Raw genomic sequence first — 19,750 nt, forward strand, 5'->3', positions numbered from 1 at the left:
CGTTTTGAAAGTAACAAGCTAGAAACGCTTAGTATATTATTAAAACTAATTACATCAAATAATATTTAGTTATATATAATTGTCACAGTTTGACATTGGCTATATAGTATACATTCCAAGTTCTGCCTTACAAGCAGAACATCATTCTTTTTTTTGTAGGTTTGGCCGTTTGAGCATGTGCACCCTAGCCTATTATAATACTACACTTTATTTAAAGCTTAGTGTTTTAGAATTAAGTAGGTATTTAACTAATTTGCAATCAGAATTTTAAATTCGCGTAATAATTTATATAATCATTAATTTACAGCTAAAAGTAGCAGACTAAGCTGTGTCACAGCGGTGGCAGACTACTACACCAACTTGAACATGTCTTTGTCAAAGAATACAAGTGTCACGGCGTAATCAGAGGGCACGTTATGTATGATTTGATTATCTTGGACTAAGAATAAGAAGCTGAAGAGGGAAGAAATCCCAAAAGGAAACGCTCGATACTAGAGCTGAGTTTTATACCCAGACCATAGGCGACAACCAGTAACAGCCAAACCCGTAAATGTGATGCCTCAATTGAACAGTACCTATATGAATGGAAGCCTTGATAGCAGGTATGTAACAGCTTAGATAGTGCCAGCTGTCACAACAAGTAATCAAAGCTGGCAGTTTAGTCGCTCAAGTAGTCTTATATAGTTGCGATGGATAACCAGGCCGTCGCAAGCCGTAGGCGCCAAAGGTAAGGGTTTATTAGCGTACTAAAAATTTAATATAGTAATTAGCGCTTGGATATAGATAGTATCATGGAATGGACTCGGGTGCCTCTTCTGGGACAAACTATATAAGACCACTTGAGCAACCAAACTGCCAGCTTCGGTTATTTGTATCCTTTTATACGAACATGGTCTGGTTAGTATAATAGTCTGCCACCATTGTGACAGATAGTAAATCTTCTATAGTAAAAGTACATAATATTTCATAATACTATTTGCAAAAAGAATAAAGTTAATGCAAATGTACGGAAAAATAATATAATTGACGAAGTAGGATAGGTTTATATTTATAGGTAGTGTATGATTCACGTTGTAAGCCAGGTGCGTACAACTGAAATAAGAGTTCAACCCTAATATGCTACGAAATCCGATTTGGGCCACCGTACCCTCCCTGCAAGCTCCAACCACCAACAGCTACGACATCGAACGCGCGATACAGGGGCCCTTGATGTATGAAATAAAAAAATCCACTTATTACAACCAAGGAAGTATCGTACGGTCTCCGAGTGGGGCCAAGCAAGCAAACTTTCAATTGCTTCCAGGATGCGAAGCGCTGTACAAGGACAAGGGGAAATTCGTCTTTCATCAACTTCATCAACCTCTCACTCCTCTTGGAATGGGAGCCAAGACAATCTGAACAAACAAACGAACCAACAAAGCACTATCTCGCTCGCTACCGTGAGACAGTTGCTGTCGCTGCGACTGTTGTCGTACGAGCAACAACTACGGGGGTTCCTACTTCCGAGCATGGGTGTGAGATGGTTGGCTAAATTCGGTAGGTTGTTGGTGCTTCAAGGCTTTTATGACGGTGCGAATAGTTTCATCTATATCACCAAGTCGATAAGGACGAAGAACAGGTGATAGAGTTAGGGTTCGCTTTCTGTTCTCGCATAAATAGAGTGTTTCGAACCTTTTTCTTTGCTCATGGCAACAACTATCGTAGGAACCGCACTGAGTGACAATCCGCAACAGCATTAGTCAACTATGTCTACGACTCTTCACAACAAACGAGTTCCGGCTCTAGGACGTCTCTGGTCCATGTTTGGCACGGGATCATGGGACCGGAGCCCTTCAAACCCCAAGCTCAAGTGCGACGATGACGACGAGAATTCCTCCAAGTCCCTGACTCTTCAACGACCCCTTCTCCCCGCCGGAAGTGTCATGGGGAACATATCCACCGTGATCTACCTCCTCTGGGAATTCTCCAAGAACGACATCTTCACCTTTTCTCTCCCGTGCACCATCTTCGGTGTTGCGCTCTCCCTCGCCAAAGAAGCCACAACCACCCCTAGCACCCCCTCCCTAGGCCAAGTCCTCTCCCGACTTCCCGCCATCTGTCTCTTCCAGCTCTACAGCCTCCTCCTCTTCGACCTCGCCAACCAGCGCCACCCCATCGCCGTAGCCGAGGACCTCATCAACAAGCCGTGGCGTCCGATTCCCTCCGGTAAAATCACGTCCGACCAAACCCGCCGCTTATTCCTCTGCTTGGTCCCCATCGCCATGGCCCTCAACTACGCCCTGGGCGTCTGGCACGAGGGTCTGCTCGTCCTCATCGTCATCTTCGTCTACAACGACCTCGGCTGTGCCGACGAGCCCGTCTTTCGCGACATCTTGCTCGGGATCTCGTATGGCATCTACCACGTCGGATCACTACGAATTGCGCTCGGACTGGGACAGCATGCCCAGAGAGAAGCGGGAATCAACGTTAGCATGGCGGATGTCATCAGCGCTCGCGGATATGCGTGGACGGCGATCGTTAGCGCGCTGATTGCCACTATGATTTCTATCCAGGACTTGAAGGACCAAGATGGTGATCGGGCGAGAGGAAATCGCACGACTATTCCACTGTTGATCGGCGAGACGGCGTCGCGGTATCAGTTGGCGGCGACGGCCCTAACGTGGGCGGTCGTGGGAGTCGTGTTTTGGAAGACGCCGGTGTGGTACGCCGCGCCGTTTGTTGGGTTTGCTGGATATATCGCGTGGAGGCTGCTGGCAAGGAGGAATAAGGTCGATGATGAGGTCACTTGGAGGAACTGGTGCCGGTGGACGATGATGGTGTACTCGTTGCCGGCGGTGAGTGCGTTGAGTCAGTGACTCTGTGAACGGCAAGAAGTCAGCAATTATGTGTAGGTAGGCTAGGTATGGAGAGTCTTACCTACCGGATGTATCAACAAGTCTTTCCACTCGTCCCGGGCTTTTAATATCCTGAGAGTACAGCTATCGGATGCCTCGCGTCCCGAGGTTTGCTGGGAAGAATAAGATGATACGAACACTAGTCGGGTTTGTGCGATACCAATATCCAGTAGCGTCATAACGTGTTGGTACCTTAGCTATACTCACGACGAACAAGTTACATGCACTCCCTCTTAGTGGATTACGACTCTGATGACCGAAGTTTCCACTCCAGGGAGCGACATGTATGTCTCCACATGGTTTCTATCACAGTAGCTTCCTGCTCGCGCAGTTGACGGGAAGCTCCGACAAATGTACCTTCCACAACAGCTCACCGGTATTCAGTACAGAACAACATGCTTCCACTCGGCAGGCTCTAAGCAAGCCTCGAATGCCACTTGGCAGATCCTTCCGATGTAAGGTGCTTTTCTGTAAGCGATACCGTCCTTCCATTCGACAACCATGATCGTAAGTAGCGGCCATGATCTCCCGGAAGGCGAGGGTTCGATCTCTGTCTTCCGTCTGAGGTTGTCGAGATATGTCCTCTCTCCAACCCAGTAGTCAAGTCGACTTCTGTTCAACCGATCCTCCGATATCGCAATGACATCCTGCTTGCCGAGCAGGTGAGGCGGAAAATGGCGGCCGGCTCCCAATTCCATGTCAAAGACTCCGCAAGGGATACCGTGCTTGTCCCGGAAAGCAAACAGGCGCATTGCTTGTTCCCCCAGGCCGGTCCTCCGACAACGAGCCTGACACAGGACGAACTCGAAACTCTCACAAAGGGTATAGAAATGGAGTGCGCCATATCCGGCCGGGTTAGGCAGAGGTTTCGGATACTGGTCCGCCAATGAGGCGACGTGGATTGAATTCCCGCAGTATCGGCGAAAGGTACTGCGTGCTGGGGGTGTATCATGGGGGACTCGCGGGCTCAGGTGTGATTCCGAGCCAAGGAGACCGAAAAGAGTCACCTCAGAGTCTCGATAACTGGGGTGCAGAGGCTTCTGTGTGCCCTTCACTTCGCCGTGAGACTTGGTATCTAGCTCTTTTAGGGGTTGTAAGAATGCCACGCCGTCCTTGTGATCCTCATAGTACCAAACAATCCACGTATGGAAAAAAGAACTCCTTTTCGTAGGTAGAAATAGCCCAGGTGCTTTTCGTATCATCGTCGTCTCCCACGTTAAGCGTCGTCTTTTTCCCTGTCCATGAGGCCCAGCACCAAGTGGGAACTAGGCGTTTCCCCTCACGGTGTGAGTCGGATAAGATCGTAGAATTCTCGTCATAAGTCCGCCAGAGTATGGTAAGGTTAAATATCGCGATAGGAAATCCCATAAAGAGCTCTGTGCCGATTTGTGCTGCGATGAGGTTTGCAATACCCAAAAATGCCGGGAGTCGGTCACTCTCGAACGTCAGTTGGCGTTGGGAGAACGTGGTGAGACAGTCGTCGTAAAACATGTTAGAAGTCCGGGTACCGAAGTCGACACCGGAAGACACGCGATAGTCAAATCCCCAATCAGCTTTGAGGAGGTCGTGTACAATACTGTTGCTTGTAGGGTAGGCAAGAGCTTCAATCGCAACGTCTTGACGCCGAATAGACTTATGACACTGGAACGAAACAAGGCCGTTGGTGAAAACGAGCATCCGACTAGCAAACAGCTGTTCTTGGAGAGTCTACCCTCGAGTCTCCAAGAATGCCATCCCGTGCTTTTTCTCTTGCGACACGATAGGGACACTGATAAGGCTTAAGTTATCAGCAACCCGCTCTTCCGTATGCCATGGGTGACCAGCGTCAAATAGCCCGGCGTTGCAGTGTGCACCACTTCGCGCAATAGCAAATGCAAAGGCAAATTGGTAGATCTCGTTCATATGCGCTGCCCAGTATGACCAGTCCTCGTAACTATCCTGGAGGATGCACAGGCTGTCGCACCATAAGTACCGCTCCCCAAGAGCAACAAGTAGGGTCATCGTATCACGGACAGTAGCGGGAAGGATTGTGAAAACCTGGCGAAAATGTCCTGGGTGATAGGAAGGGTGAAGATTTGCTGTGAAAGTTCGATAAGGGACTGCACGACCCCATGCATAGCTCATAGCAAAAAACCGAAGTGACGTGGGAGATATATCAACTAGACACCAATCCTGCAGGTCAATCATCCTAGCAAATGAAAGAGATGATCGTTTTTGAAACTCCGGAAATAGCATAGGGCGACTGCATGTCGAACCGTGATGTTCAACGCACTCGTTCAGCCAACCTTTGATGACCGGGAATTGTGTGTCCGTCGGAGCAGGCGATCGACCACAGAATGTTGTGAAATTTGGGCGGGGGTCAAGAGATAGTGTAGGGAAGAGATCCTCTCCACATGGAAGAATACGGCAGTTGGAGAAGTATTCGTCCGTAGATCCGGGCTGACTCGGAGTGTGATCCATCTCCATGCTGAAGACAGGCCAACGGTCGCGAACCTCGAACTGGTCAGAAAGATCATACCGCCCTTCTCCATCCCCTATGCCTTTGCAGTAGAGAGTAATAGTCCTGTCCTTGCCTCCCGGGTGCTTATGAGGGCCGTTGGGACCTTGCAGATCAAAGCACCGGACGGCAAGCCGACATAGCCCGCAGTTTGGGGATCTTTCCAAGATAGATTCCAGAGTACCGAGATCATAATGGTCAAATGTGGAATCGATGTTCTTTTCTGTCCATAAGGCCACGAAGTCGATCTGGAAGGACAAACATGTTTCGCAGAGATACTTTCCGATGCACGTCGTGCTAGAATCCTGGGCCTTGACGGGGTCTTCGATGTTGACGGGGTGCTCGATTTTGACGGGGTTCGTTACGGGATCTCCTGTCTGGGAAAACGTGGAATGCTTCTGTCTCGTAGAAGCCAGCCAGCAATCTTACGAATGCCATCCCGTGATAGACCTCCCAGCCTCTTCCATCTTCTGTTCAGACACTTGATATCGTTATCTTGATGGTGTTGTCCTGGTAGTCATCGAATCTCAGGTTGGTGTTTGGTTTGGACCTTTGAGCAGTACTACACGTCGATTAGCAGAAGAAACTTGGAAGAAAGCTGGATCAAACGGGTGCAGTGACAGCGGGACAAGGCTCGCAGAATAAGTATACCTACCTTATGAGGTACAAGAGAGGCATCCAAGCTCTGGTTTACACCGCTCAAAAGATCAATACATACTCGCACTCCTGCAGGCTGTGATGAGTGGCGTTCCCCTACCGCCATTCAAATTCTAGTAAGGCTTCGCAATGGCACAGCCCGTAGGCAGAACTGGTGACCATCGTGTAGGGCGCACACTTGAGCGGCAATTTCATGCAGGGTCCTATTTGACGACACCTTTAACCAATAAGGGTAGGAGCATTTGATGCCGGCCGAAGGAGGAGTTGTCATTTCGCCTTGTTGAGTCTTGACGAGTGGAGGGGGAGCTCAAAGGGGCAGGTTACCCACTAAGATCGGACTCTATCTGGAGTGGGATAGATTTTGCCAAGTACCAGATAGTGTCATAACTGTAGTTCACCTCACTGCTTCATGGACTCTGGCCGTCGCAGAAATGGCTTGGCTTCCGTAGGAGACGGTAGACCGATGACACCAAAGCCATGAATTGCGATGGGTATATCATCCAGAGAATGTGTTACAGCGATGGAGTGAGAACAAGTCGTAGGAGACACCGTGATAGTAGGGACGTAGGTAGTTGAATGGCTAAATGAACTTGTGCTGGTGGCGAGAGAAACCCGACCACTGGAAATTGAATGGAAACAAGCCGAGAGACTTGTTGTGAGGTAGGATTGACTGGCACGTTGCCTCTTTAACATCGACACTGCAGAACACAGTGAACTAACAATAGTGTTATAACCTCAGGTATGGCTGGTGCGCCGAACTGGACATGGGTATTGGGTGCAGGTCCACCAGCTAGGTAGCACGCGGCGCTTTCCCTTTCCGCTCCGACTTGTACTACAAGTAGAGCATTCAAAGTGATCCATTCAGGCATCGCAAACAAGATTGGTGCTCTCATACGGTGCCAAAATTATGTGTAATCTTTTCGGCTCGGATTCAATACTTTACATCATATTTTATACCCGTTCGCAGCTGGAATGGTATACCGGTAACCAACCAGTTTTGCCAGGCGCGACGCCGCCCACGCGTGTCGCCTCAATCCCCAACCGAAGATCTCCAATACCTAGAGCCCCGTACCCCGCGATACCCCACTATCAGAGACACCGCCAAAATGGCTGGAGTGAAGATGGAAGCGCATCTTATCCCATCCAACCTTTTGTTTGGACAAAAGTCAACAACTGAGTTTAGACGTCGAGCACCATTTCCCCCAAGCCCAACGACCACCATGCCAAAACCACGATGGAATCGTTTTTTGACAACTCGTCGTTACGTCCCCAACCCCATACTCCATTCCACCAGAATGCTAACGTGGACGTCCCAGCACCGATACCGGGAATGATCGACGAACAGAGTGGATGCTCTCACGAGTCGCGCCGACGCGCCTCCGCCGCCAGCTCAACAGACAACTACCATGGCAGGCAGGATGACTTCCGTATTGCCGGGGCCCGGGGGGCCGAAAGGAAGCACATAAAGGCATAAGAAAGACCCTCGAAACCTTCAACATCGAGTCGTCGTACATAACCATATCCCAAGCCCATTCTTCCATCGACGACACGAAACCTCAAAGACAAAATGGCGGACACCACCAGCAGCAAGAAGAACATCGCAGTAGTAGTAGGCGGCTACTCAGGCGAGTATGACGTATCCATCAGCACCGGCGCGGCCATCTACACCAACGTCGACCGGTCCAGATACAATCTCTATAAGATCGTCATCCCCCGCGACCCCAAGGCGGCGTGGTACCACTTGACCGACTCTAGCCAAGAAATCCCCGTGGACAGGAATGACTTCAGCGTCACCCTCCCCTCCTCTTCTGGTTCTGGCGAAAACAATCAAAAAATCAAGTTCGACCTAGCCTACATCTCCATCCACGGCAATCCCGGCGAAAACGGCGTTTTGCAAGGCTACTTCGATATGCTCGGCCTCCCCTACACTTCTTGCGGGTTCTACGCCTCCTCGTTGACAGCCAATAAGGGACATTGTAATCCCGTAGTGCGCAGCTTTGGGGTCGTGGCGGTGGCCAAGTCCCGGCTGCTTCACCGCACCCAAGTCAGCAGTTTTGACGCCGACGCCCTCTTGCGGGAATTCGAGCTGCCCGTCTTTGTCAAGCCCGCGTCGGGCGGAAGCAGCGTGGCCACCACCAAAGTCAAGAGCCGCGAGCAGGTAGTCCAAGCGGTGGAAGACGCCATGCGCGAAGACGGCAACGGGCAAGTGTTGGTGGAGGAGTTCATTGCCGGTCGGGAGTTCGACTGCGGCGTGATTCGCGATGCGGCGGGGAAGTTGCATGTGTTCCCTATCACTGAGGTGATCCCCCACGGTGATAGCGAGTACTTTGACTACAACGCCAAGTACAACGGGTCGTCGAGCAAGGTGACGCCTGCGGAAGTGGAGGAGGAGGTTAGCGATCGCATCAAGGATGTGTCGGCGCAGCTGTACGATCTGCTGGATTGTCGCGGCGTAGTACGCTTCGATTATCGGTATGACACCGACAAGAAGCAGCTGTACTTCCTCGAGGTCAACACGATACCGGGCCAGACGCCGGAGAGTATGGTGCCGCAGCAGGCGAGAGCCGCGGGTATCAGCATTGCTGAGCTCTATCATATGGTGATCGAAGGTGCCCTGGCGGCGGCGGCGGCAGCATCGCGATGAGCCATGAGGGATGGAGGGTAGTCAGTGATAGATAGATACCCGGCACGGTACGTAGGTAGTGGAAAGAAAGTTAGTTGCTTTGTGCCAACCTAGTACATTCTCCCGCCTCGCTTCATGTTCACTTGCTTCCTCCGTCGGTTGTTTTGTTCCTGATCTGAAATTACATACTATTTTCCAAGGGTATTCTCCCTCCCAATCATGACAAATTACAAAACTCTATATAAGCTATCCTGTTACAGACCTCTACCCAGCGCTTATTTGCTAAACGGTCCCCAGTCCTTCTTCACCATCCACTGATCATCGAATTTCAGGCGGGCTTTCGTGATCAGTGCACAGTCCTTGTGGCCCCATTTCTCGCTATAAATTACCTTGCCGGTCTCGGTGAGGAGCTCGATGCCCCTCGCTATTCCTTCTGCGGGATAGTAGAACGGCTCTCCCTGTCCACCCTGCTGGCCCAGCTGCCATGTGTTGCGGCCGCGCTCGCTGTCATGCTTGTAGTGGAACATTTTGTCGGCAGTCGCCATGAGCGCTTTCCACTTCTCTAGCTCACCCATCTTGTGCTCCCCCTCCTTGTGCTCCCCCTCCTTCATCTGCTCCTGGGACTGCTTCTCATCCTCCCGCTTGATCATCAAGGCCTCCTTCACGCCCCTGCTGCCCCTAGGAGCAACAACCTCCTGCCTCTTCTGCTTCTTCTTCACCTCTTCCTCCTCTCCGTCTTTCTTCCACCAGCCCTTCTTGGCAGCAGGCGGCGGCGGATTCGGATCAGTAAAGGACGGCGTCAGACCATCCACCCTGTACAAAACACTCAGATCATCCAGCACGACACTGACGTCCCAAATCTGGCCGATCCATCTCGCGTCCTTCATGGTCCAGTCGCGCATCGTCAGGCGAGAGTGCATGTCGCAGTCGGTGATATAGTACGGGATCAGCGTATCCCACCCTCCCACATCCTCGTACGCCTCCCGGTTGACGAGTGCCAGATGATCGTACGCGAAGAAGCGGATGCCCCATCTCGGATCGTTGTCCCGGGCGTCTTTAAGCACAGTCAGTGCCATGGCATAAAGCGACTTGTATCCTTCCTCGTTCCACTTGGCGTTGTTCTTTTCGTTTCCGTCCTCGTGCGCGAAGGCGAGCACGTCCATGTGCGACCAGAAGTAGTAAGGCCATTGGTGCTCGTAGCTCTGAGCGAGGAAGAAGTTCTGGAGCTGCGCAAAGTTGAGGAGCGTGGGCGTCTGGATGACGTTCACCCCCAAGATGTCCTTCAGGACCGTGTGGTTGAGGTAGAAGGGGTTTTGGAGGGACAGCTGCCCGCGTGCGTTGGCTTGCTGAGTGCCCGTGTTCTCGACGACGAAGATCTGAGAGGCGGGCCAGCCGGCTGTAATGTAGCTGACTACCGTCTGCTGCAGCATGGGCCAGGAGCGCGTGAAGCCGATGAGCAAGGGGGGCGCGATGGGCAGGTTGTATTGCGTCCAGAGGTCCTTGGGGGCCACGTTCCAGGAGGGGATCGGGGGCGTTTTGTTCTTGCCTTCTGACGAGAGGAGGGGGAAGTTGTCCTTGATCGGAGGCGGTTTGAACTTTGGGGGCGACTTGTATATCGGTTTGGGCTCATTTTCTGGTGCCTTGTCATCGTGGGAGGGCTTGAGCGCGTGAGGAACGGGTAGCTTGTTGAGGGTGGCGGGCGAGTGGACGACCAGCAGGATGAGACTGAAGGCGCACACGCCAAGGATGATGGTGAACAGCTTGCGCTGACTCGGCATGGTGACGAGCATCTTGGAGTTTGGAATCAGGCGGCCGCCGAGTTTGGCCATCCACTGAAGGGTTCGGTGGTTGTGAGACGAAGGTGTATTTCATGTGGTTCGTTGGGAGAAAGGTGCGTCAAGTGCGGGAGGAAGGTGATACCAATGTGATGTCGATGGGATGACAAGCCACGGCCAACAATAAAGCGGTTCGCCCCGAGGTTGGACCACAAAAATCCCCTCGTCAAGCTGAGGCGCAAACAATGACCGACAAAGAAGGAAGGGAGGGGTGAAAGTTTGAGCAATCTGACAAAGAACGACCGGGATGACCGTGGGGTGGTACGGCACACAAACCCAATGGAAGTATAAGTCGACGACTGGAATGGAAGTTTGATGGAAGGTATGTAGAATGCAAGCCACCCAAGGTTTATCCAACGGTTTTTGACAGATGGCGGTCCCCGGGTTCTTTTGGTTCCGTTAATGAAGCTGACAGGTCGATACCATCGTCGGATATTTGCGAGGAGATCAGATGCTGGTCAACGGGCCAGGCGCAATTGCCAATGACGCTCCTTTTGTGGCCACACAGCCCATCACTTCCATTTTCCCTCCCGCCTCACGTTTCAACAAAACTTTACCCAAGCATTGTTTTTTCCCCATCCCTGCGTTGCAAGGCAGCAGCCAGTGTGACTTCAAAACAGTGGAGCGGCACATGCCACCATCCGCTCTCGCCAAGGCGTTGGTTGGTCCCCAAGGCTGCACAGAATGTTGCGACACACCAATTAATTCGACCTGATTGGCGGCTTAGCTCAAATCCTTCCTATAAGGGCAAGATTGGAATCATGCATTGTCAGCCGCGATGGACGGTCAGGGTGACGCTGAGGGAACTCTAACGACGAGCCGAATGCGGCGCTAGACGTTTGACACAGCCCTACTGGAGCTCTTCCCCTGGCATTGCTGCTGCAAATGGCTACTGTGAACCGGTTCTGTGCCGTTGTGCCGTGCTGTCAATTAGCAGCCTGGAAGTGTTTCGATGATACCCGACGGGAAACAAAATCCTGCCTCGGCGGTGCTTCTCAACGCTCATTCCTCGGCACCACCATCACCCGAATTATGTACGGTCTCGTCCTGTGTGAAACGTCGAATTATCGTATTTTACACATTGGAATCCACCCGGTTCTCGGACCGTCCCTTTTGTTCCTGAATCCTCTCGGAGTTGGCATTGCTAGGGCTTATAGTGGAGGCCAAGGTGACACCTGTACCTGGACCCTAGACCTACAGGCTAATTCGCGGTGGGCCTTTTTCGGGTGGCTTGGTCGCTTGGATGCTTGTAGACATATGCAAAGTTCTTATCTGGGCTCGTTTACTTCAACGTCGGCGACCGAAAAGATTTTAGGTGAAGTTCCAGTCAGTTCGTTGGCTCAGGATGCGAGAAGCGAAAAGTCGGGAAAAACACCTGGACTCCCGTCGTACCTCAAATCCTCAATTGGCCAGACCAAGTGCGAACCTTGAGGGTCATATGCTTTCAGTTCCTTCCATCTCGCTGAGTGTCTTTGGAGCCAACAGCCGACGATGCGAGATGGCGACCACCCATTGCTCCTGCCTCAAATTCTCAACTTCACCTCGAGACGAGACCAACTGCACCGAGACGAGACCAACTGCACCGCAACTTCCATCCCATTCAACACTTGGGGGGAACCTCGTATTTTATCAACTTCGCCCGAGAGCAACGGCAAGCTGCTCGGTCCCTGCCATTCCTTCTGCTTCTGCAATCCAGACCATGCAAAATCCCAACGGATCACTGCTACTACCGACGTTGGTCAATCACATTCTGCGTGCTCCGCGTACTGTGTTTGCTTGTCATTAGTTAGGTTACTTCTTTCATTAGTTTGCTCAGACTGCAAAAATGTTTGTTGGTGCTATGGTTGCAATGGCATGGTACATAGCTGCTGCTGAAGCGCATGACAAAAGGGGTAGGGATTTGGAAGGAACAGAGAAAGGGGAGATGAAGACGGACCCTTTTGCGAATTCCAAAAATTGCAAAGTGGGCGGTGTACAGTCCCCATGAAGATTGCCGTTACCTGCTGCATCCAGCGACGACCTTGGAAAAAGCATAGAGATCAGGTGGGTTGATGGGTAGTAGTAGGTTGAGCCGCTGAACGTCAATACAAGGTTGGTTTTATCGGCATCAGACTTGAGAGCCGCTAGGCGCACCACGGCTTTTCAACTACACGGGACCCTGAGGTTCCAAGACATCGGCAATGCTTATTATCACGAGGTGAAGCGCGTGCTCAACACATCAGGTACACTTTGTCAGGCACATACACGCCCGCCCAATATCACCGAAATCAGAACAAACCCTCCTTCTGTCCCTTGCTCAAGATCACGCAATGTATAATCAGTTTTCCTCTCCTGACATTCTTGCTGGCATATCTTCTTTCTCAACCTTAACTACTCGGGATATCTCTGCGCCCCAAAGCAAGCAACAACGTACGAGAAAAGAACCGGTCATTATTCTTTGGACTTACCAGGAGGTTAAGGTGACAGGAGGTTAAGTTTATCATTTATTCATGAGTTACTCTTTTTTTCCAAGAGCACCGTCAGACGGGGGAGTATCATCGAGTGTCTTTATACCCGCCTTCGGGTGATTTTTGAGTACGTGTAAAGACAAGGATGGTGCACTTGGGGGGGCCTCTTCATTGACGATTCCCGCAGACCGTCAAAGTGGAGATTAAAGCTACAACCTCCAGTTGGATCAGTGGGCTTCACGAAGATGAGAGACAAGCTATCATTGTTGTTCGCGGCTGCCAGCAGCCTAGGTATTTCTATCATCTCTGCCCGATCGCAAACAGAGGTAAAGCCTGTCCCATTCCATCCTTTACTGCGTTCTCATCCAGCTATCCAAAGCCACCATAACACACCTTGTCTTCCATCAGTTCATCGTCAATACCAACAAGGCCAATCCAGCTGAAGCCAGTTCCACCATCCAATACGCCTTCCATCTTTCAATACCCCCTCGGTAGTACACCAGGTCTTCTCCATGACTCCATCCGAAGACTCCTGATCCTAGGCCCCACCCAATAACCAAGAAAATGCCCCCCGGTCTCACCGATCAACACTGTTGTTGACTAAGAGCGGGCACGGGCAGTATGGCAGAGACCCGGCTCTACCTATTTGTAGGAATATCCGCTGCGGCTCGAGTGAAGGTCGCATGAGTCTCCAACCAACACCTCCCTCCTCTTAGGACGATGGCCAGGTGTCCCATATGCCGCGCATCGATCAACGGCATGCTCGCGGTAGACGCACTTGCACACCGAGTAAACTTTGACCACCTGATAGCACATTGTTGCTTATGCCTAGGTAACCTCTCCTGAAGTATCGGAGCTTTGTGGTGGTTGATGGATGTACCTTAGGGGATGTGTATTCACAGCAGCGGCCTAGATATGTTCCTCTTCGTGCAGTGATTTGACGCTGGGACAACCAGACGCTGCTTTGACGTGGATACCTAGGCTTTGGCTTTGGCTTTGGACGGTTCTTGTGGGATGGGACTGGAAAGGTTTGACCGACTGCCTGAGTGGTCTTGGTCGATGTCCTGCTTCAACGTACGTGAAGTGAGTGTTGGTGGTTGATGATGCGGTTCTTGATCGAAGGCCTGCTTCAATGTATGGAAAGAAGTGGTGGCGGTTGCTGATGCTATTCAGTCGTATCATCCCATGGCGTCGGTCGAGTCTCTTATACTCTTGAATCCTTGCGTATCATGAGCCTGAATGCCCGAAGATGAGCGTTGTTCGATCATCTGAGAACTGTCAATGTTGGGTTCATTGTCGTCATGTTCAGTTGGCGACCGGTGGTCGAGAACAACATCATCAGGACTCGCCCAACAATGAGTTCTGCTCGGTCATCTGAGATGGGGCTCTCCATGTTGGGTTCATTATCTGTTGGGGAAGATCATCGCGCGTCCAATATTGTTCGTCTGTTCAGCAAACTGCGGTCATATCTTTGTTTCGGAAGGCCTTGAACGGTTTCGGATCTGCTTGAACACCCAGCCAACAGATCATGAAAGTCGAGGGCTATAGAAGCCAGCTGACGCTTCAATGGCTTGCAAGACAGGAGAACTAACAGAATCGCCATCATGAAATGCGACAACAGCACGGAAAATTATTTGAGAACTTCATCGCCGTGTTCTTCTTCAAAGAACGACAGAGGCATCAAGACTCCAATGTTGCCCCGCAGCTCTGCGGCTATCTGAATGTCATAACGACTGTTGGGTCCGACCTGATGCCTTTCCTCACACCAACCCATCACACCCTCCATCAGCGTGGCACAAAGGCTAAACAAAAGTGCATCACCAACCAGGCTCAATTCCAGGGATGGCATTTTCAAGGCATTCGCTGTATCTACATTCTACATTGCGGGTTGCGACAAAGACACTCCTCTAGCGTACCTAGCGAGCATCAGCCCACAAGATGTCTTCATTGGCATAAACGACGTAAAGGAAGCAATGGCGCCAAACTGCCATGTGATAAACGTCTAAAGGGAATAGCAGAACATAGAACGTATTGGGGTACCTGAGTGATGGATTAATGGTGTGTACCCCGCAATCCTTCCAAAGCAACATTGGAGGTGTACCTGAGAAGGATGGCATGAGCCCTCTTGGCACTAGATACTGATACGTTTACTCCAAAGGAACACCGTCAAACACCCTCCGCCTGATGACAACCCTCACCTCCTCTTTCGGCTTCACCGGCCCCGGCCCACCCAGCATCTCAGGTATCTTCCACTCACCACCACCAGCAGGGCTGATATCCCACAGCATCACCAGCGCCGCGCCAATAGCCATCAGCTCCTTCTCAGCAAACAGTCGTCCCCGACACATACTCGCTCCGGCGCCCCACGGCCTCAGCTTTCCGTACTTGGCAACCAATTTGCCGGACGAGGGATCCGTCTCGAGGAAGCGATCGGGGACGAACTTGTCTGGGTCGGGGTACATGGACGGGTCCCGCTGGGAGAAAGAGTGAGGAACAGACAGGAAGGTTCCTGGATGGAGCTTGTGCGTGTGCTTGCCATCTTGGACGGTGATGGGGCTTTTGACGAAGCGAGTTGAGACTGCGCCAAAGGCAAGACGGAGGGTTTCGAGGATGACAGACTTGAGGAGTTGACACTCGCGGGACAACCCTGAAGTATCGATGGCATTGATGTCTTTCCTGTTGGCCGAGCTTGTGAGAGTGACAAAGGGCGCAACCTCCTCGCGGAGTGTGTCTACCAGTCCTGGCGTGGAGTAGATGTACAGAACCAACCAAAATAGGACTGGTTGGGTGTTGGTGTTGCTGGCAAAGAGAACCAACAGCTCGGAGGCGGCACGCTCTTTGTACGACCACTCATTCCGTTTGAGAGCGGTATTGCGCTCCAAGACAACATCGCTGACGTCCGACAAGTCAGCACCGTCGTCAATCTTCTCTCCTAGCTGCAACTGGGTGACCCGTCGAGAGAAGGATTCGACTCCGTCCAGCAGCCGCTTCCGAGCTTCTATGCCCTCCTTCATGACCTTCAACGGAACCCATGTTGGCATGTTGATGAACAGCAGCGGAACAACATGATCGAACTTCCAGATATCTTCCAGGAGATGCGGGTTGCGATCCAGCAGGTCGTGTCCGAATATGGGTGGAATGGTGAAGCAAGCCCCAAAGTCCATGATCAGAGCTGAGAGATTAGCTTCGACTGCTCCCTCTTCCCCGCTGTTGTCTTCGGGTTTGATGACCTTGGTATCGGCACGGAGTTCCCATCTCTTCATCTTCTCCTTCTCCATGCTGAAACTGACGAATTTGGACACCATCTTGGGAAGATTGCCCCTCTCAAAGGCCGCAGCAGCACCAGCCTCGTTATTGAAGACTCTTTCAACTGGAGAGTGCCATGGTTTGAACGTGGTTTCGACCTTCTTCCTCAAGGCTGGTGTGTCGGGAAAACCGAAGAATCGGAGGAAGAGGCCATATCCATGCCACTCTATGCTGAGGGCGTGGTTCATCTGCGACGAGAACAGGCGATCGACGTCTTCATACCCAATGAGAGTCTGATTTGCTGATGAGATGCCGTAGAACGAGCCACCGTATCGGCGAAGCGCGAAACTTGGAAGATGCGACGTTAGTGGATGTAAAGACCATAAACTAGGCATACTTACAAGATACGATAGACGATACCGTTACGTGGTCCATCCAGCAAGGACATGACCAGCGCCATCTCAACGGGGCCCCAAGCTGGCAGCTCCTTGCGTCTGGTAGACTCATGTCGGAACAACAGTCTGTACAGGATGAGGGCGATCGAAATGGCGACTGTCGCTTTTGTGACGGTGCTCAGCTTATGATACATGATGAGAGCACGCTGTATAATGCTATCTCCCAGACTCATGATCACTCCGGGAGTATTTTTGAGCTATGCTTTTAGATTGAAGTAGCGAAGAAGAGTTGAAGGTGGGCGCCCGCACCGGCCTGAGTCTTTGATTGAGGCCATCGTTCACCATTACATCCCTAGATACGTCATGAACTTTCAGCGCACAATAACAACAAGCAAACCAAGTTGCGATTGTTGTTGTAGCTTGTTAGCAGTTGGGTTTACCTCGCCCTGGTCAAGCCGCAGAAAAGGCCAATCATGTTAACAGTCAGGGACAAAGCGACATGAGATGAAAGGGACAAAGCGACATGAGATGAAAGGCACAATCACAACTGGTGTGGCTGATGCGGTGGTTCGGTATAGGGACCCACAGAGTCCTGTCCTTTGTCAGTCCTTTTCGGGCCCGGATCCGGGAACAAGAAGTCCGGAAGACGTTGGAGATCGGCCGTCGGGAGCCGGGCGAGATTGAGGTTGCACTGTGACGCGAGAACACGACAGAATTTCGTGCACCGGCACCAATTTCTGTTAGTGCGCCCCCACCACTTGCACCAGCCTCTGTTAATGATGACTGAACGTGCTTAAACCGCGCTCCAGGGCACGACTCTAGTCAAATGTTGATGGACAGGAAAAGGAAGGAATGGGACAAGGAGAAATCCAATGAGAGATTTTGGTTCCTGCCGATCATCAGGAACACAAGTTTTTGGTGGTGTTCTAGCATTGCAGTCTCGACATGATGGCAAAATGGCAGCGACCGTCGACATTCCATTGTGAGAGAAAGGCAAGAAGAACGTCAAAAGTGGAAAGAGCGAAACAGTGGGTGCTGTGGCCCGTGAGGGGTTCGCGAACGGTGGGGAAATTTGTGCCAATAAAAATGACATCATGATGCATCCGCCGGACAAAACCGTCCGTCGCGACCTCACACCATTAAAGAAGGCGCGCCGAACGACTTCCATCATCGAACCTGTTCATTCCTATTCAATGTCATCAAATCCCATTCCCGAAGGAGCCAATGGCTCAATCAGGGAATGTCTTCACTCACTCTTTCCCTTCCTGATGACGAATTGTGACCCCGGCAAACATGCTTCACTTCGTGGAATCGCGATGCGGATGATGGAGAGAGTACCAATTTGCGCACTCAAATTACACGTTGAGAATAGTTATTCTCCATCGGTTTCAAGGGAGAGAGAATCCTATGATCCCCCGTTGTCTCCCATTAAGCAGTTGTTTACACACCTGCAAGCCGAGGAAGTCTCGCCATGATCGACATCCGGGCTACACGTGGATGTCGGGCCCAGCCATGCGTGTTTCCAGCCATGTTTTGGTGATGAACCATTCAGAAGCCAGGCCTGACACTCACGCAAAAGCCGAAACAAAAATATCGTCGGGAGATGCTAACCAGTTTTAAACAAGATGCCCTCCATCATGTACAATTACATCACCAGCTCCCAGCCCCAACTGCCCTTCAACATGAGACTGGAAAAGCCGGCAAACATGTGCACATCGTGCAGTCATGGAAAAGAACTCTTGATTTCTGAAATGCCAGGGACACACATACCCTTAAAGGCGAAGGACCTTTATAACTAATCCTCAGTCACCTCGTATTCTCAGGGGTCTTTACAGAGTCTTCTACCGGCAGCCTTCACATCCTAGCAAAAACTGATCAGTGAAAATATATCCAACTTCACGATTCAAAACAAATCGTCCACAATGGCTCCCCTACCACTCCCACACATACCCGCCTCAACGATCGACAAGTTCGAAAACATCATCTTCAAACGGGTCGTGTACCCAGCCCTACAGGGAGTCGAAGCCATCCACCCAACCAGAACTCTCAGTCCCATCACCAGGCGGCAAGACGCACCACCCGCCGCCACAGTAACAGTCGTCCAAGCCGCCGACGATGACGACGACGACCCCACTGATGCCTCAACTCTGAGCGGCGGTGCCATCGCGGGCATCGTCATCGGCTCTATTGCCGGCCTGTTGCTCCTCATCTGGATCATCCGCAGCTGCTCCAACCTGGGCGCTCCACCAACAGACGACAAGCCCAACGGCAAGGCTTGGTACCATGGCGTGAGGGACGAGTATCCGCCCAGACATGTGGGCGGGGTGAGGCATTCGCATAGCCGTGGCCGCGGTCATTCTAGGCATAGGAGCCATTCGAGAAGGTCGTCGATGCGCGAGGTGCCGGTTGTGGTGGCCGAGCCGAAGTACGTGTATGACGATCGGAGGGGGAGGAGCGCTAGGAGGAGTCGAAGCCGGAGTGTGTCGAGGTATTAAGGGAAACGAAATGAAATGGGAGTGCATGGGTGGATGAGAGCATTTGAATATGGGGAAAGGGAGCATTGATGAGACGGAGCATTAAGGCCACTACCAACGGACGGAAGAGTGACCGGGTGGAAGAGGCGACGATATGGACGATTGTACGACATTAACGCTTTTTTCCCATTCACTGATATATATTATACCCCCTTGGGACAATACCTACGGCATGAATAATGAACATATTTTGAAACACGCTGGAAAGTTGAAGTGAATTGGAGTTGATGAGAGTGGATATCAGAGGTTATTATCGTTAGGCATGTTCCCGTGCAACTCTGGTGAGGAGTTATTCCTATGAATAAATGGACAACGGTGAGTGAAGAAATGGCTTTACGAATCTATCCCGTTGCTATATCTTGATAGTCAGAAGAAGACAAAAGGAGTTCTGTTTTGGTTACTCGGAAGCCGGAATGGTCCTCCAATATCATCAATAAAGCGACCTCTGAATGTATCGGCCAAGTTAGCAGACAAGGCTCTAATATGCGCGTACACTAACAGCTTGATTGACGTGGGCCTTTATCAGCTTATCGACCGTCAAGGTTGCATTCAAGCAGGAACAGACCCCGCCGTTCCGGCACCTTTTGGCGGGAAGCTCCACTCCGTGAGTCACTAACGCGGC

General features: G+C 51.4%; 7 protein-coding genes across 7 annotated transcripts; 3 read left to right on the forward strand and 4 right to left on the reverse strand.

Moving 5' to 3' along the window:
* Positions 1-1,696: 1,696 nt before the first annotated feature.
* On the forward strand, positions 1,697-3,027 carry SMAC4_08693 (uncharacterized protein). The gene has a single exon (XM_003347370.2). The coding sequence runs from the start codon at positions 1,746-1,748 to the stop codon at positions 2,853-2,855; it is 1,110 nt and encodes a 369-aa protein (XP_003347418.1). The 5' UTR covers positions 1,697-1,745; the 3' UTR covers positions 2,856-3,027.
* A 1,574-nt stretch (positions 3,028-4,601) lies between these two features.
* SMAC4_14143 (uncharacterized protein) lies at positions 4,602-5,354 on the reverse strand (the record flags this gene model as incomplete). The annotated part of the gene is made up of 1 exon (XM_066091794.1): positions 4,602-5,354. One exon carries the CDS (start codon positions 5,352-5,354, stop codon positions 4,602-4,604), a length of 753 nt encoding a protein of 250 aa, XP_065947837.1.
* SMAC4_08692 (uncharacterized protein) lies at positions 4,920-8,692 on the forward strand (the record flags this gene model as incomplete). Its single annotated transcript, XM_024655960.2, has 1 exon — positions 4,920-8,692. The coding sequence occupies exon 1, from the start codon at positions 7,616-7,618 to the stop codon at positions 8,690-8,692; it is 1,077 nt and encodes a 358-aa protein (XP_024511745.1). The 5' UTR covers positions 4,920-7,615.
* A 110-nt stretch (positions 8,693-8,802) lies between these two features.
* SMAC4_08691 (uncharacterized protein) lies at positions 8,803-10,956 on the reverse strand. Its single transcript, XM_003347368.3, has one exon. It carries the CDS (start codon positions 10,498-10,500, stop codon positions 8,947-8,949), a length of 1,554 nt encoding a protein of 517 aa, XP_003347416.2. The 5' UTR covers positions 10,501-10,956; the 3' UTR covers positions 8,803-8,946.
* Positions 10,957-13,595: 2,639 nt separating this feature from the next.
* Positions 13,596-13,769, reverse strand: SMAC4_14144 (uncharacterized protein; the record flags this gene model as incomplete). Its single annotated transcript, XM_066091795.1, has 1 exon — positions 13,596-13,769. One exon carries the CDS (start codon positions 13,767-13,769, stop codon positions 13,596-13,598), a length of 174 nt encoding a protein of 57 aa, XP_065947838.1.
* A 1,126-nt stretch (positions 13,770-14,895) lies between these two features.
* Positions 14,896-16,827, reverse strand: SMAC4_08690 (uncharacterized protein; the record flags this gene model as incomplete). Its single annotated transcript, XM_003347367.2, has 2 exons — positions 14,896-16,547; positions 16,601-16,827. The coding sequence occupies 2 exons, from the start codon at positions 16,825-16,827 to the stop codon at positions 15,101-15,103; spliced, it is 1,674 nt and encodes a 557-aa protein (XP_003347415.1). The 3' UTR covers positions 14,896-15,100.
* Positions 16,828-18,516: 1,689 nt separating this feature from the next.
* On the forward strand, positions 18,517-19,126 carry SMAC4_08689 (uncharacterized protein; the record flags this gene model as incomplete). The annotated part of the gene is made up of 1 exon (XM_003347366.2): positions 18,517-19,126. The coding sequence occupies one exon, from the start codon at positions 18,517-18,519 to the stop codon at positions 19,087-19,089; it is 573 nt and encodes a 190-aa protein (XP_003347414.2). The 3' UTR covers positions 19,090-19,126.
* Between the last annotated feature and the right edge of the window lie 624 nt (positions 19,127-19,750).

Source organism: Sordaria macrospora, chromosome 7 (genome assembly GCF_033870435.1).
Source record: "Sordaria macrospora chromosome 7, complete sequence".
Lineage (NCBI taxonomy): Eukaryota > Fungi > Ascomycota > Sordariomycetes > Sordariales > Sordariaceae > Sordaria > Sordaria macrospora.